The sequence below is a fragment of the Staurois parvus genome, unplaced genomic scaffold (assembly GCF_062004578.1).
Source record: "Staurois parvus isolate SC_StPar_1 unplaced genomic scaffold, SC_StPar_1.0 ptg000364l, whole genome shotgun sequence".
Classification (NCBI taxonomy): domain Eukaryota; kingdom Metazoa; phylum Chordata; class Amphibia; order Anura; family Ranidae; genus Staurois; species Staurois parvus.
Window position 1 is genome coordinate 771215 of NW_028318160.1, and position 18151 is coordinate 789365.

The 18151-nt window shown below is 41.1% G+C and overlaps 1 protein-coding gene across 9 annotated transcripts in view; it reads left to right on the forward strand.

The window, feature by feature from the left end:
- The window catches only part of L1CAM (L1 cell adhesion molecule), a 721289-nt gene that overhangs the window by 624083 nt on the left and 79055 nt on the right, over window positions 1-18151 (forward strand). For all 9 annotated transcript variants that reach the window (XM_089685157.1, XM_089685163.1, XM_089685158.1 and 6 more), the window contains 3 exons: window positions 3763-3943; window positions 10109-10231; window positions 16884-17060. In XM_089685157.1, the coding sequence (XP_089541283.1) occupies window positions 3763-3943; window positions 10109-10231; window positions 16884-17060 (481 nt within the window). The remainder of the gene's footprint in view (window positions 1-3762; window positions 3944-10108; window positions 10232-16883; window positions 17061-18151) is intronic.

Sequence of the window (18151 nt, forward strand, 5' to 3'; positions counted from 1 at the left end):
GATTGCTTATCATCTAGGATTATTTATACATAGACCATAACAAATTGGATGCATACTGGCAGTTTTACCTCTGCCCAGGCATTGTTCACCCCCTTGGTCCAGTTAATTTGTGAGGTGTGAGTGCCCAGAACTGTGCCTGGGATTGCTTAAGAGAACTATGCCTGGGTCCACTTGGAAGAGTTGGCCCTGGAACGGTTCACATGTGGTCCAGTACAGTTCACTTCAGGGTGAGTGTAAATCATGCCTGAGCACTTTTTCATAGACCACTGAACACAAAGGTGCACTAAAGTGTGCCAGGGAACACTTGCTTATTGCCCAGTGTGAGTGCATGCCAGCAGCGAGATGGGGAGAGGAGACAATCAAGCTCAGATAAGGTTCAATTCAACCAAACCAGTGTGCCCAGTGTGAGTGCATCCTTTCTGTCCTAGGATGAAAATGCTGTTTGTCATTGTCCCACCTAAACGGACCACAACCCAAACAATGAAGATACATGCCTGCCATCCCAGACCCATCCCATTGTGTCCTGTACATATTACCTCCCTCTGTTTCAACGCAGAGGTTTCAGAGGTAAAGAGGGACACTTTTAAGTGTTTCCTAGGGAGGACATTAGCATGTTGGTGTTGTTTTTCCAGGTCTGTGTCCCACCACAAATTTTTAACTTCTGGTAGGGCCAAGAACCACCTAGTTAACATAGCATTTGTTTGTTTTTTATGTCTCATCCAAGGTAAGTGGGGCATGGTCCAACACCAAACGGAACTTCCTGCCAAGGAGAAAATAGTGTTCACTTGATGGTTAGGCACATTCACTCCAGTGCACTGCAGCATAATGTTTTTTGGCAGCTGTCAACTTCCTACTAAGAAAGATCACTAGGTGTTCATCCCCGTTAACCTCTTGGGACAGAATAGCTGCTAATTGTTTCCAGGAGGCATCTGTTTGGACATTAAATTCCTTAGAGAATTCTGGAGCAATCAGCACTGGATACTGACATAAGGCTGTTTTAGGTTCTAAAAAAAAAAAAACTCTTCAGCCTTGTCATTCCACTTAACTGTGGCCCACTTCTTACCTCTCCTCAAGTCACTAAGTGATGCAGTAATAGTGATGAAGTTGGGGACAAACGGTCAGTTCCCAACTATGCCCAGGAATGCTACGACCTGATTCTTTGTGATGAGGCAGGGTTTTTTCTGAGGCCTCACCCTACCCACAATGTACCCCAGATATTTGGTCTCTTCCATATTTGCCTGGGTTGACAGTAAGCCCAGGCCGGCGCTAGACTATTTTGAGTAGCTGCTTGCATCCCCCCCCCCCCCAAAAAAAAATACAGCTTTAAATAAAACTCCAAAATAAATGGCTTGTGAGGCACCTTATTGGCTGAATACGTCTTCTTCACTGATTGGCTGAAATTTGCAGGAGACAGCTTCCTCTCCAGCTAACATCATTCAATCCTGTCTGAGGACAGTGACACCAGGACCCTGAAGTGACTTTTTACACATTGATTCCGGGTCATTAACAGGAAGGGAAGATCAATGAACAGCTCACTGATCGCCCTCTCTCTCTCCCACCATGCAGGTCCCAGGTTAGTTGATGGCAGCACCACTGTTGTACAGCATCGGGGGGTTTAACACAACACCCCACCACTATTGCTATACTATGGTGGCAGTGCCTTTTCAGCATAATGGGGAGTAGTTGGGGGATAGTACATTTTTCATGTCTATCAAACACAAGTGTAAATAAAAATTAACAGAAAGCATCTCACTGTGCATATGTGATCGTTATCATTATCATGATGATGACCACACAGTACAGAAGGTGCTATATGTGTCTGTATACAGTGTATGGCTGTATTTGTCTGCATGGTGCATACAGAAAAACATTGTAAACAAGTAAATTTCTGCGCTAGGATAAAAAAAAAAAAAAAAAAAAAAAGCAGCTAGCACAGGTTAATAGATACCAAAAACCAAAAATATTACAATACAAATAGTGCAGTTCTGATCAAAACACAGTGACACAATGTAAAAAAAAAAAGTGATAGATATAAATTAAAATCCACCATATGTAAATAATAGTGCTCAAATAGTCCACAGAAGATGTAAGAAGTGCTTCAAAACATCAGAAAAATCATTCATTCCGGCCAGTGGCCACCAGGAGTGGTGTTGTCACATTAGGCCCACCATGCTTGCGGGCTGCCAGCCGGAATAATTGTATTACTGAATCGGGATTGCTGCAGCCACGGGATTGTTGATGCTTTTTAGTTTTTTAACTAAATGTGAGTGCAATATACTTTTTTAAATAAATTTGTAGTATAAGGATATATGCACTATGAGTCTTTATATCTTGCATGCCAATACTGCCTGAGAGCAAGGCTAGAGTGAGACCAAGGCTTGGAGTATTGCTATACTATCTACTGTGGATGTGTTTGTGATTAACCCCTGAAAAGCTGCTGGCATTTCATTAGTTTGAAAGCCTAGCAGCTCCAGTAAGAGCTCAGTTTTTCTATCAGCAGGATTGTTAGAGGTGTCTCTTCTCCCTCTGGCTATACTGGTTGAGTGGGTGTCTTCTTTCTTCTGATGTTTTGAAGCACTTTTTACATCTTCTGTGGACTTTTTGGGCACTATTATTTTACATATGGTGGACATTAATTTATAATTATCACTTTTTTTTACATTGTGTCACTGTGTTGCACTATTTGTATTGTAATACAGAAAAACATGACATTCCAACAATGCCAGAACAGTATTGGCAAAAACACGGATACACACCAAACACAACACTCGCAGTACCGTTCTGCTTCCCCCCCACCTAATCACATTACAAGCCAGTGTCCCATTGTATAAGAGTACTGCAACAAAAAAAAAAAAAAAAAAAAAAAAATGTAAAATGTCTTAGGGCAGGCTCTCCCCAAGCAAATCAGCTTACATTTTAGGTATTTACCATACAATATATCTGCTGCACTGTAAATGGCATTTTTCCAATGTAGCAATATAACCTAACAAGCATAAAAGATAATCATTCAAATCAAAATGTGGTTATGGGTACGTGGTCAAAATCATTAAGATTTCCCAATAGGCCCACCTCTTGGGTTCGTGGGACTGGAAGGCGAACAAATCATGCCAATATGTAGACAAAAGGGGACCTAATCAAAACATATGAAGAATATCGGCTGAAATCTGTCAGCATGTAGGACAAGAGGCTGTAGGACAAGAGGCTGCAGCCCCAAGCCCCATACAGGACAGTTTAGCAGGAGTGTACTTAAGGTTATAAATAAACTTAAATTGGGTACGTTTTCCAGCAGCATTGACTCTAACATAATTAGTAAAGGTCACTGGGCTAAACAGGACCTGAAGAATTCTAATTTGTTTTGTGGCAGGAGGAGCAAGCATTGTAATAAAGACTGAATCTAGAACAAGGATAGGGAAGGTATATGCTACTCTGTTAATAGGGATTATTGCTCTAAACAGGTGCTCCAACATGGGCCACTGCATAAGGTACATACTCCACTTCTGGGCTGCTTTTTACCTTTCTGATTGAAACAACATGACACTTCAACAGATTCTATGCATAACAGCACTATGAGCACATAAATCATTTGACATTTAAACTCCTTAGCAACTCAATGAGACAAACTCAGAAGCAGAATATTTAGTACCATGGGAAGCGGGTTAAGTTATGGGGGTTGTCTTAATAGCAACTGTATGATATGCAAAGACGTTAATATTCTAGAGCTTTTTCAGTCTGTCTTAGTTTCTTGTGAACTTTTTTTCACAGGTACAATATGCTGCTCAGAATGATAGGCATACACATAAGATAACTGTGTATGGTAATGTTACTCATGCCAACATCAACGGCCTAAAGCCTTTTACTAACTATTCAGTCGCAGTCCATGTGCTCAACGGTAAAGGTGAAGGCTCAGCAAGTGAGACAAAGATCATCAGAACAGAAGAAGGAGGTGAGTTCACACAGATACAGGTAGTATAGTTCAGTATATCTCAAACCTATCTCCCAAGTATAGCTCATTAACCCTTTTCCACCCTACAACACAACAATCCAATTTGTGCAAAATGTGATAAAGTTTAACTGTAAATCTAAACCTGCAAGGATACAGACCGTTATATTTGTGAATTCAAGCTCCACTGTCTTTATAAACCCACAAACAGTGAAGTGTAAAGCTGGCCATACACCAGTAGTATCTCATTTGAAAGAAATCTTTTTTGGACTAGTCACCTGCTTTTTTTAATTGAAGCTAATGTTGTTCGTTTATCTTAAACAAATTAAATTCTAACTGTGAATGTGTTGTTCAGCAAAAATCATACGTCTTGTTCCTGTTCATCCCAAAATCGAGCACAGATTTCAAAACATGGCAATCGACCACATTTTTTCAGGGTTTTCATGTAGAATTTGTCAAGTCCAGAATGGTTCTATTGAATGCTCTAACAAATAATTTTTTAGACTTTGAGTGGAGTAATGTCAGTGAACAGGGAATTCTGATTTCTTGCAACAGGCCACTGTTCCACAATTTTTCTCTTTCATTGTAAAACCAAATTTTGATTTGGAAACAAAAACAATTCCCTGATGTGTAATAGGTACCCTCCACTTCTATAATTTGCATTTAGCTTTCCTACTGGCTATACCAGGCAGGTGTATGTGTGCTACAAATTTATAAAATCGCAGTGCTGCTCCAAGAAAAAAACGTGACAGTCAAACAAGAAGATTAAAACCTCAGAGTGCTCTGTGTATGCAATATATATATACACATATGTATACACACATATACACACACACACACACACACACACACACACACATATATATATATATACACACACACACACACACACACACATACACATACACATACACACACACACACACACACACACACACAGTGGGGATCGAAAGTTTGGGCACCCCAGCTAAAAATGTGTATTAATGTGCATAAAGAAGCCAAGGAAAGATGGAAAAATCTCCAAAAGGCATCAAATTACAGATTAGACATTCTTATAATATGTCAACAAAAGTTAGATTTTATTTCCATCATTTACACTTTCAAAATAACAGAAAACAAAAAAATGGCGTCTGCAAAAGTTTGGGCACCCTGCAGAATTTATAGCATGCACTGCCCCCTTTGCCAAGCTGAGACCTGCCAGTGTCATGGATTGTTCTCAATCATCGTCTGGGAAGACCAGGTGATGTCAATCTCAAAGTTTTTAAATGCCCAGACTCATCTGACCTTGCCCCAACAATCAGCACCATGGGTTCTTCTAAGCAGTTGTCTAGAAAACTGAAACTGAAAATAGTTGACGCTCACAAAGCTGGAGAAGACTATAAGAAGATAGCAAAGCGTTTTCAGATGTCAATATCCTCTGTTCGGAATGTAATTAAGAAATGGCAGTCATCAGGAACTGTAGAAGTTAAAGCAAGATCTGGAAGACCAAGAAAAATATCAGACAGAACAGCTCGCAGGATTGTGAGAAAAACAATTCAAAACCCACGTTTGACTGCACGATCCCTCCAGAAAGATCTGGCAGACACTGGAGTTGTGGTACACTATTCCACTATAAAGAGATACTTGTACAAATATGGTCTTCATGGAAGAGTCATCAGAAGAAAACCTCTTCTACGTCCTCACCACAAAAATCATCGTTTGAACTTTGCAAATTACCATACAGACAAGCCTGATGCATTTTGGAAACAAGTTCTGTGGACCGATGAGGTTAAAATTGAACTTTTTGGCCGGAATGAGCAAAGGTACGTTTGGAGAAGAAGGGGCACAGAATTTAATGAAAAGAACCTCTGTCCAACTGTTAAGCATGGGGTTGGATCAATCATGCTTTGGGGTTGTGTTGCAGCCAGTGGCACAGGGAACATCTCACGAGTAGAAGGAAAAATGGATTCAATAAAATTTCAGCAAATTTTGGATGGTAACTTGATGCCATCTGTGAAAAAGCTGAAGTTAAAGAGAGGATGGCTTCTACAAATGGATAATGATCCTAAACACACCTCGAAATCCATGGGGGATTACATCAAGAGGCGTAAACTGAAGGTTTTGCCATGGCCTTCACAATCTCCTGACCTCAACATAATTGAAAATCTATGGATAGACCTTAAAAGAGCAGTGCGTGACAGACAGCCCAGAGATCTCAAAGAACTGGAAGACTTTTGTAAGGAAGAATGGGCAAAGATACCTCAAACAAGAATTGAAAGACTCTTGGCTGGCTACAAAAAGCGTTTACAAGCTGTGATACTTGCCAAAGGGGGCAGTACAAGATATTAACTCTGCAGGGTGCCCAAACTTTTGCAGACGCCATTTTTTTGTTTTCTGTTATTTTGAAAGTGTAAATGATGGAAATAAAATCTAACTTTTGTTGACATAGTATAAGAATGTCTAATCTGTAATTTGATGCCTTTTGGAGATTTTTCCATCTTTCCTTGGCTTCTTTATGCACATTAATACACATTTTTAGCTGGGGTGCCCAAACTTTCGATCCCCACTGTATATATACACACAAACATATAAATATATATATATATATACACACACATATATATATATATATATATATATATATATATATATATATACACATACATACACACACACACAGTCTACACAGAAGAACACAGTCTGCTGAACATAATGCTACACAAACATTAGATGTTGCCATGGTTTAATTGCACATAACATGTAAACAGTCACAGTGCAGGGAGGAAAAAGTATGTGAGGCCCTAGCTTAATGACTTCTGCCAGAGCTAATTGGAGCCAGGAGTGAGCCAACCTTGACTCCAATCAGTGTGATGATATTGGATGTGTTGCTGACAGCTGTCCTGCCCTTAAAAAACACACACCTGTTTTGGGTTTACTGGTTTCAAGAAGCACTGTCTGATGTGAACCATGCCTCGCAGAAAAGAGCTCTCAGAAGACCTACGATCAAGAATTGTTGACTTGCATGAAGCAGGAAAGGGTTACAAAAGTATTTCCAAAAGCCTTGATGGTCTTGTGTCCACGGTAAGACAGACTGTCTACAAATGGAGAAAGTTTAGCACTGTTGCTACTCTCTCTAGGCGTGGTCGTCCTGTAAAAATGACTGCAAGAGCACAGTGCAGAATGCTGCATGAGGTAAAGAAGAATCCCAGAGTGTCAGCTAAAGACCTACAGAAATCTCTGGCACATGCTAACATTTTTGTTGACACATCTACAATAAGGAAAACATTAAACAAGAATGGAGTACATGGGAGGACACCACGGAGGAAGCCATTGCTGTCCAAAAAGAATATTGCAGCACGTTTGAAGTTTGCAAAAGAGCACCTGGATGTTCCACAGCACTACTGGCAAAATATACTGTAGACAGATGAAACCAAGATTGAGTTGTTTGGGAAGAACACACAACACTATGTGTGGAGAAAAAAAGGCACAGCACACCAACATCAAAACCTCATCCCCACTGTAAAACATGGCGGAGGGAGCATCATGGTTTGGGGCTGCTTTGCTGCCTCTGGACGGATTGTTGTCATTGATGGGAAAATGAATTCCAGAGTTTATCAAGACATTTTGCAGGAAAACGTACGACCATCTGTCCGCCAACAGAAGCTCCGCAGAGGATGGGTGATGCAACAGGACAATGACCCAAAGCATACAAGTAATTCAACAAAACAATGGCTGCAACAGCACAGAATACGCCTTCTGGAGTGGCCCAGTCAGAGTCCTGACCTCAACCCGATTGAAATGCTGTGGCATGACCTTAAGAGAGCGATTCACACCAGACATCCCAAGAATATTGCTACACTGAAACAGTTTTGTGAAGAGGAGTGGTCAAAAATTACTCCAGATCGTTGTGCAGGTCTGATCTGCAACTACAGGAAACATTTGGTTGAGGTTATTGCTGATATCCTTTGGGTCAACCAGTTATTAAGTCCAAAGGTTCACATACTTTTTCCTCCCTGCACTGTGAATGTTTACATGTTATGTGCAATTAAACCTTGGCAACATCTAATGTTTGTGTAGTATTATGTTCAGCAGACTGTGTTCTTCTATTGTTGTGACTTAGATGACGTTCAGAGCACATTTTATGCCCAATTCTTGCAAAACTCCACGTGATCCCAAGGGGTTCACATACTTTGTCTTGCAACTGTAGGTTCATCGGTTGTATGTACACTGTTTATTTCAGCTCACAGAGAGATCATTGGAAATGACCATTTGCATGTGCATAGAAGCAAGTGTGTTTTTCATGTGGCTCCCTAACCATGCAATACCAACATTTTAAATATAGAGTACTAGTTGGATAAATTAAGAGATAAATAAGGACCATTATAGTTACCATTCCTGGAGAAAAGGCATTTTTAACAACTTTCCTGCTTGGTCACATGATATCCCTGAAAGGAAGAATTAGTTCATCAAAACTCTGACCCTTTAAAACATCCTTGCACATGCAGGGGTGGGATGAAATCCTCGCCTCAGCAAGAATTGTGAAAAATCCCATTTGCAAGAGGTGGGGGAGGTTTGAAGGCAGGGCAGCACAATATGCACTTTAGGGTAAGGGTCTCATCAAAGGCTAAGTTCACCTTTTTCTAAATTCCAGCTTCCTTATGTACCAGTATAACATGAATGCTGCAGAAGAGAAAAATCTTTTATATTCTACAAAAGTCCTTTTTTCAGCTCCCAGTGTTTCCTATAGAAAAATCATCCATTACTTGCTGGTCTTCATCCTGGTATATAGGTGGGAAAAATCGTTAGAAGGAGCTTCAGCAGCTGACGTCATTAACACACACCATGCACCTGCTCTCCTCCTCCGCCCACCTCTCTACCTACATGCACACATTATCCGTGAGCACCATTCTCCCTGAATACACTGTCAGTGTCTTCCTCTACTGATCGATTGTTTTGTATCTTCCCTTCATCTTGCATAGATCATTCATTTGGCAGAGTGTGCAGGAGCTGAGTGATCACACAACACTCTATGTGGAGCAGAACTATTGTATTGAAAACAGGAGAAGCATGTCCCTGGATATCTGAATGTACAATCTCCTTTTGATCTAACACCAACTATATAGTGCAAGGTCCTGCCTGATCAGATACTCTGTAATTGTATATAGGCATGTCCTCCTATTATATAGTTTTGGAGATTGTACTAATAGATTGTATAGTGAATGGGCACCTTTATACACCTAAAATGAACTAATTGCACTTTCAGTGCCATTAATTGTTAACGGGACCTCAATCATGGAAGTAAACACACTTTTTGCCGTATGCAAAAAATGTGGCAAACCGTGCAGTAAAAAAACTGCAAACTGCAACACAAAATGCTCCGTAAGCTACGTTGCCGAATTTGTTGTGTATAGGGCAGCCCAATGCTTACGCATTGAAATCAATGGGCTGCCCTATGCGTGCCACAGGAAAAACGCACCTGGGACCTGAAACTGAAATTGGTGTTTTTAAGCAAGAATGACAGATGAGTGTCTCCATTCACTCCCTCCTATGTACTTGCATAAAGCTGGCCATACACTATGCAATCTGATTGTACAGTCTCTGTACAATTTCCTTTAGATTTAACAGAACTACAGAATAGGAGGGCATACCTGAACAATCCATTCAATTTGTATCAAATCAGACAGGCCCTTGCACTGCATAACTGAAGGTAGATCAACATGAGATTGTACAATCAGATTGTATGGTATATGGAACTTAAAGGAAGAAGTAGGAAAGGGTATATGGCCACAATAAAGGAAGAAGTAGGAAACTGGGTGGAAGTAAAAAAGAGGTGGTCTAGTGATGAGGGAGGTGTGGTCCAGAGTGGTAAACATGCCCTCTTCTGTGATGCAGTAAGGCAGTGCATGATGGGATATGAAGTTATCTGCATGGTCGCTGGATGACACAGGAATTGATGTGCTTAGAATGCATTGTTTAATGTTTTGATTTTAAGCTGTCATGAATAAGATAGGTGAGAGATGAGCACACTGGGATGGCATGGGCAGAAAAGACATTTCTATTTATTGTGAAAAGTGAAATTCTGCCTGGAAAGGTGAACTTAGCCTTTAAGTTAATATTGAACATAACTTATTTATAAGATTAGGTATTTATCTAAATAAACGTAAACCATCTTTTTTTTATTGTATGCAGTTCCTAGCCCACCATCTGGATTACGTATTGAACGGCTGTCTGACACATCTCTTGCATTGTTTTGGGGACCTCCCGAACATCCCAATGGAATCCTGACAGGCTACAAGATTTCTCATCACTTGGGTAAAGCAAAATGGAAAGGAGGGATGGGGCTGTTATTTAGGCTCCATGCACACTGGGCATTTTAATAGCGCTGGAAACGTTAGCTGTGTAAAGTCATAACGTGAGTTTTTCAGAGTTTTTTATTAGCGTTTAAAGGCGTTTTGCCGTGTTTTTTCCATGTTTGTGTTTTTTAGCTTCTTTCTTTTTTTCTTTGCTCAATAAAAGTCCAAAAACGCCGGTTTGACGCATTTTGCCATGTTTTACAGCATTAGAGTGTTTTTACAGCTAAAAAACTCTAGTTCTGTTTTTTTCCCACTAGTTCTGGGTTTTTTTCTAGCCAAAGACGCCCCTGCCATAAAACGTTGATTACAGGCTATGTGTGCATGGACACATAGGATAACATGCTGGGGAGTTTACTGGCTGTAAAAACAAAAACAAAAACAGCAGCTGTAAAAACGTCCAGTGTGCATGAGGACTTAAGGTTCTAGTGAGATTCAGTATGTCAGGGTAAAGCACAATTTCAGTTAATATCTTTTTAAGAGATGCATTTTTCAAATAAGTCGTTTTTGGGAATAATTACTGATTGCAAATGTTTTTATTTGAATTATATAATTCATAATGTGCAGCCTTTTACAGGGAATCAGGAAATTTCATTCTTAACATCCTCTTTTTCTCAAATACATACATTTTACATACTAACTTCTAGTACCCTGGCCCCCAACACATGCAGCCCTTTGGTACTTACTGTGCGGCCCTTTTCCACCCTGAGATAGTAGCATAATTGAGAGAATTAATTTGTACAGAGGCTGTAAAGGCAGCGCTGTGCAGCTTGTCTACAGACTGAAGCTTTGTTCACACCATATATGCCAAAAATTATATCAAAAACTTCCATGCTACCACAAAAAATGCAAAACAAAATTTGAAAAAATGATTGCTGAAGGGCAAAAATGGACTTCCATATTGAAGTCCAAAATTATATTTGTATCACAATACTATTTTTTAAATTATTATTATTATTATTATGGGAGGTATGGATTAGTATTGAGATAAAAATATTATTTCAGATTTCAATATGGAATTTCATTTTTGCTTTCTAGATACTTAGCAATTGGTATATTGGAAAATGGTTTCCGTTTTGGTCTACAACATGCTTGTGGGCGGATATGTATTCTCATATTTGTTCCCATTAGTGATCTGTCCTCTAATGAGGGAGAATTAGTATACAACAAAATGCCACCTGTTGTTTAGTGATTAGGGGCGGGTATAAATGACACAATACTTCCAGGCTACATTCTTCTGAAGCAGTCATGATTAGGTGACGAAATGTGTCAAGGGCATGTCCAGATGGCATCACCAAGCAAACAGGAACTGGAAATTGGCCATCTTGGAGAGGTATCTGAAGCCAAAGTCCAGCCTTCAAGGGAAAAATGTTGGTTTTTAAAGAGGCAATCTATTCCATGTGCACTGGATGTAGTGCACTTATTTTGAGTGAGATTTTAACCCTTTATTTTAATAAACTGTTATGATAAGCTGATGTATTGCACAATGTGGTCTTTTTTTTTCCTTTTGAGCAAATATATGGAGGAATTGTGTTTCTTGTGAGGATAAGACATGGATAAATGCTGCATGGAGACAGAACCCTTTTAAAGGGCAAGGCACTTATTGACATTGTGTAACAGGTCGAAACCTGAGGTAAGCACCCTGTTTGGAAGGTGGAAGAAGCATTTGCGGTGGTGATTGGTTTAATTACCTGCACTGGTGGATGTTTTCATCTGTATGGATTTATTTTTAGGTGGACTTTTAACATACAATAATTTATTATTTCACTATAAATTGTTTTTCACTATTCTCATGTTATCTGCACAGATGTGGATGTTTATTATTGCACAACAGTGGATGTTTTGTATTTGGTACTTTATATGTAATGATGATATACATATAGATGAGTTTTTTAGTTACGTGTTTATTTTTATGCAGATGTATTGCATTTGTAAGATGATTTTTGTCTAGTCACATGATTTTATTCGGCTCTTAGGGTTATATATTTTGATTGTGCAGAGTTCTACTTGTGTGTGTGTGTGTGTGTGTATATATATACAGTTGTGACCAAAATTATTCAACCCCCAATGCTGTAAAGGGGTTTAGGGACTATAGTGTACATTTGGAATTGTATTCAGAATCAAATCCTACAAGGACGTTGTAACTACCCAAATGCAACTAAAATGACATCAATTGTTTATGTAATACAGTAGTAAATGGTTCTTATGTGGTTTCTTCATTGCCACAATTATTCAACCCCTTAAAGACTACCACTCTGAAGAACAGAGGTTCATACAGGTGCTTTCCATCAGGTATTGAAAACACCTGTGGATGTCACCGAGCAGCAATCAAGCATAATAAGCACCAATTAGGCAGCTTTAAAATGACTGTGATACTCAGTTCCTTCTAGACATTTACTGGTGTGGTTACAAACATGGTGAAGGCAAGAGAATGGTCCAGGAAGACAAGAGAAGAGGTGATTTCTCTTCACAGGAAGGGCAATGGCTATAAGAAGATTGCAAAGATGTTAAACATACCAAGAGACACCTTAGGAAGCATCATTCGCAAATTCAAGGCAAAGGGCACTGTTGAAACGCTACCTGGTCGTGGCAGAAAGAAGATGCTGACTTCGACTGCTGTGCGCTACCTGAAGCGTAGAGTGGAGAGAAGTCCCCGTGTGACTGCTGAGGAACTGAGAAAAGATTTGTCAGATGTGGGTACAGAAGTTTCAGCCCAGACAATAAGACGCACACTGCGTAATGAAGGCCTCCGTGCCAGAACTCCCAGGCGTACCCCCTTGCTGTCTCCAAAGAATAAGAAGAGTCGACTGCAGTATGCCAAAAGCCATGTGGACAAACCACAAAAGTTGTGGGATAGTGTTCTGTGGACTGATGAAACAAAATTAGAACTGTTTGGGCCCATGGATCAACGCTATGTTTGGAGGAGGAAGAACAAGGCCTATGATGAAAAGAACACCTTGCCTACTGTGAAGCATGGTGGAGGGTCAATCATGCTTTGGGGCTGTTTTGCTTCTGCAGGTACAGGGAAGCTTCAGCGTGTGCAAGGTACCATGAATTCTCTTCAGTACCAGGAGATATTGGATGGAAACGTGATGCAGTCCGTCACACACCTGAGGCTTGGGAGACGTTGGACCTTTCAACAGGACAATGATCCCAAGCATACCTCCAAGTCCACTAGAGCATGGTTGCAGAGGAAAGGCTGGAACATTTTGGAGTGGCCATCGCAGTCACCAGACTTAAATCCGATTGAGAACCTCTGGTGGGACTTAAAGAAAGCAGTTGCAGTGCGCAAGCCTAAGAATGTGACTGAACTGGAGGCCTTTGCCCATGAAGAATGGGCGAAGATACCCGTAGATCGCTGCAAGACACTTGTGTCAAGCTATGCTTCACGTTTAAAAGCTGTTATAACTGTAAAAGGATGCTGTACTAAGTACTAAGATTGAATGTCACTTGGGGGTTGAATAAAACTGATAATGCTGTGAGCACAGAAAAGACATTTGTGGTTATTTCATTATAACTGTTATGTTATATTTGTCTGACCTACAAGTGCCTCTTTAATGTAAATGTAAGCAAGATGACTGAATGATCAAAAGCAATGTCAAACTGGCCAAAACACTCAATTTCAGTGGGGGTTGAATAATTTTGGTCACAACTGTATATATATATATATATATATATATATATATATACACACTCAGATTTCACTTTCAGAGACACGAGTTTACACCAGTTTTCATGTGCGTTTCAATGAGATTTGTACATTTTGGCATTATTTTTTTCATGTGCGGTTTTTTATGCACAGATTCACATCCTGTGACATCACTTCCTTTTCCTGTTTGTGTTGAGAGAAGAGGACAGTTTGGACAGTTTATTGCTAGTGTTATTGTAGATTGTCCCTTTAAATCATATCCCAATCAGAGCCTCTTTATATCATAGGTCTGAACGGAACCTCTCTTTATCTCAGTCTACATCATAGTTCCCATCGGACCCCCCATCAGGGCCACCTCTCCCATCAGACTCTCCCTATCAGTGCCCCTCCCAACATAATTCCCTCATCAGAGCCTCCCCATTAGAGCCCCCCCCCCCATTAGAGTTTCCTCATAAGAGTCCCCTCACCATTGCTTCCCACTCATCAGTGTCACCTTTCATTGTAGCGCCGTCACCTGTTTCCCCTCATTCCCTTTCAGAGCTCTTCTATTATCCGCCCTTACCAAGCAACAAGAGAATAATTGCCAGAACTTGATACATTGAGCAGTCGCGCAGGACTGCTGCTAGAAGTCACGGAGTCCCACACAGCCTACCTTACAGGGCAATGAACATTCCTAAGTCCCTTTCACTGCAGTCTCAGCTGCAATGCAGAATGAATGCACTGGAGGCTCTATACAGAGGCTCTGGTTCATTCATAAACTGAAGATTAGTAAATAATGTACCGATCACTCACTGTGTTCATTCAGAAAAGGAAAGGCCCGGTAAAAGACATATTTACAGGCCCATTCCTCCACTTTCCAGACTGAAATATCACCCTGTGTGTCCACAGCAGCTGCCAGTGGAAGGGACAGGACGGGAAGTTGCCCCCCCCGTACAATCCTGGAATGGCCCCAGGAAATGAAGAGCCAATTCAATCTGACAACACCATAATTGCGGAGTACATAAACCATCAAGTCAGCATAGAAGCCTAGTCGTAACTGGTGAGAAAGAGCACAGGCAGAGCTCCAGAGCAAGATACCCACTGGCAGATGTAGCAAATGTTTTTATTGCTTCCTGGACACAAAATACTCTGATGTACATGTTTCCAATACTGTATATTCTCCATTGAATTCTATAGAGAATCAAATTATTGACAATTTCCACGATTTTGGTAGCATTGGTCTGACTAAAAAGATTCTGATAATCCAACTTAGTTCTTCTGTTCCCAGACTCCCCATAGCTGCTCCTGACTCATTCGGACTTGTCAAGGCCTGATTCTGCACCCTGGTTCTCAATCTGCTGGCTTGAATGTCATGGCTATTGAAGCCTAGGTGCTGAGAGATGGAGGGTCTTTCTGAGGTGGGGATTTTTACCATGCTAAGGGTTCACAAGCCCTCTCTTCCTAAGATGTACTACCACAAATGGAAAGTCTTCATTTGGAGGAGTCTTTCAGACTTAATTTTAGAACCTTTTGAGTTGCTCTGGCCTTTGGTCTCCTATTCATTTATTTTAACCTTTGTTCAGGATGTCACTCACATTGTCCCACTGTTAAGACCCCCCCCCCTTTCTCCACTGGGCCCCATAGGACGTTAACTAGGTACTCTCTGCACTACAGGGAAAACACTATCTGAGATCCCCATATAATCCTGTTTTAGATTACTTTTCTTATTGCCATCACCCCTTTCATCAGGGTCTTAGAGTTGGCAGCCTTGCCCTGCAAGTCACCTTTTCGTATCCTTAATAGTGCTGTGTTAAGACTTAGGGCCTCTTTTTTGCCAAGGGTTATCCACATCAACAGGGATGTTGTATTTCCTTTATTTTGACAATCATCTTCCCATTTGAGGGAGACACTTTGGATTTGTTGAAATCTCAGTGTGTGTCTGTCAACCATGACCTAATTTGAAGGACATATTCTTTGTTGGTAATTCCAGAGTGTGTCTTTGCAAAGGATCTTCCCTCCCCTGTCACTACTTAATTTGTCAGGGCGGTGAGTTCTTCCTTGGCTTTATGGCACCATGCCTCATTTCATGCAAGGCAGCTATCTGCTTTCTTGTTCTGTTCGTATATTCACTAAGGCTACGTTCACACTAGCCTTGTGTGCAGGCGGCAGAGAGGCGTTTGGGAAGCATTTTTACCGCTTCCCAAACGCCTCTGCCAATTCTGCACATTACAGCACATGGTGCTGTTCTAACAGGAGCGTTTGCGTCGCGTTGCGTCGCGGCAAAACGGATGCCTCTTGTCGAGTCAGGAGGCTTTGAAGCCTCCTATTCTCATCTATGGTGCCGCTCCGCAAACGCCCGGCCGGCGTTTGCGGTGCGGTTGCGACGCGGTTGCGGGGCATTTGCGGAGCGGTAACACCACTCAAACTGCATTATAGGTGTTTGTGGGGCGTTATTAACGCTCGGCAAATGCCTAGCAACCCCCGCTAAACCGCGCATGCGGCGTTTGCGGAGCGTTTGCCAAGCGTTAAAAAACGCTCCGCAAACGCCGGACCAACGCTTGCCAAACGCTATAGGGGCGTTTGGCAAGCGTTGGCAAAACAGCCTAGTGTGAACGAGCCCTAAATTTCCCTGTATTTATGCTGATGTGATGCAGTCACATTTTCCATGAGGGTTTCCTTGGTGTTTTGGTTTGTTTTGCCTGTCTCATTTTCCTTGGAATGCTTTTAGATATCCTAATAGTTCCATAATATCTGACAATATAAATGCTGAGAATGTTTTGTACTCACTGTAAAATCATTTTGGAAGGTAAAATAGAAAATGTATTTGTATTTCAATGTATATTTATATGCATCTAGCTTTTGTTTTATTTGCTGCAAGGTGGAAAAATGCAGTTATATTCAATGAGCATATATCCTTTGCAATGAAGGCAGAAAAATAGTTGTAGTTGTACACTCTGATGTTTCTCCATTTCTCTATTTCTTACAGTGAATAAGGATTATACTGACTCATTTGTACTGCAAACAATCAATGATCCAACTCAACAAAACTGGACATTTCACAACATGAGTACCAAGGATACCTACAAGTTTTATGTGTATGCCAAAAACTCTGTTAAAGAAAGTTTACCTTCAGAGATAGAGGGGAGCACAATGAAAGAGCTAGGTGAGGAATCTGGGATTCATTATAAATTTCATTGGTTCCGTAAAATAAACTTTCATATGTTAGATTTTACCATATTTTCCCCCTTGTATGTACACTATATTGCCAAAAGTATTGGGAGGCCTGTCTTTACATGCACTTGAACTTTAATGGCATCCCAGTCTTAGTCCGTAAGTTTCGGTATTGAGTTGTCCCACCCTTTCCGGCTATAACAGCTTCAAGTCTTCTGGGAAGGATGTCCACAAGGTTTAGGAGCGTGTTTATGGGAATGTCTGACCATTCTTCCAGAAGCGCATTTGTGAGGTCAGGCACTGATGTTGCACGAGAAAACCTGGCTCGTAGTCTTCTCTCTAATTCATCCCAAAGGTGTTCTGTTGGGTTGAGGTCAGGACTCTGTGCAGAACAGGCTAGTTCTTCCACCCCAAATTCACTCATCCATGTCTTTATGGACCTTGCTTTGTGCACTGGTGCGCGGTCATGTTGGAACAGGAAGGGTCCATCCCCAAACTGTTCCCACAAAGTTGGGGACATGAAATTTTCCAAAATGTCTTGGTATGCTTATGCCTTAAGAGTTCCCTTCACTGGAACTAATGGGACAAGCCCAACCCCTTAATAACAACCCCACACCATAATCCCCACACCATAATTCCCCCTCCACCAAACATTACACTTGGCACAATGCAGGCAAGTACCGTTTTCCTGGCAACTGCCAAACTCAGACACATCCATCAGATTGCCAGACAGAGAAGTGTGATTTGTCACTCCAGAGAACACGTCTCCACTACTCTAAAGTCCAGTGGGGACGTTCTTTACACCACTGCATCCAACACTTTCCATTGCACTTGGGGATGTAAGGCTTGGATGCAGCTGCTAGGCCATGGAGACCCATTCCATGAAGCTCTCTACGCATTGTTGTGCTAATCTGAAGGCCACACAAAGTTTGGAGATCTTTAGCTATCGATCCTGCAAACAGTTGTCGACTTTTGCGCACTGTGGGCTTCAGCATGCACTGACCCCGCTCTGTCATTTTATGTGGGCTACCACATCGTGGCTGAGTTACTGTTGTTCCAAGTTGCTTCCACTTTATTATACCA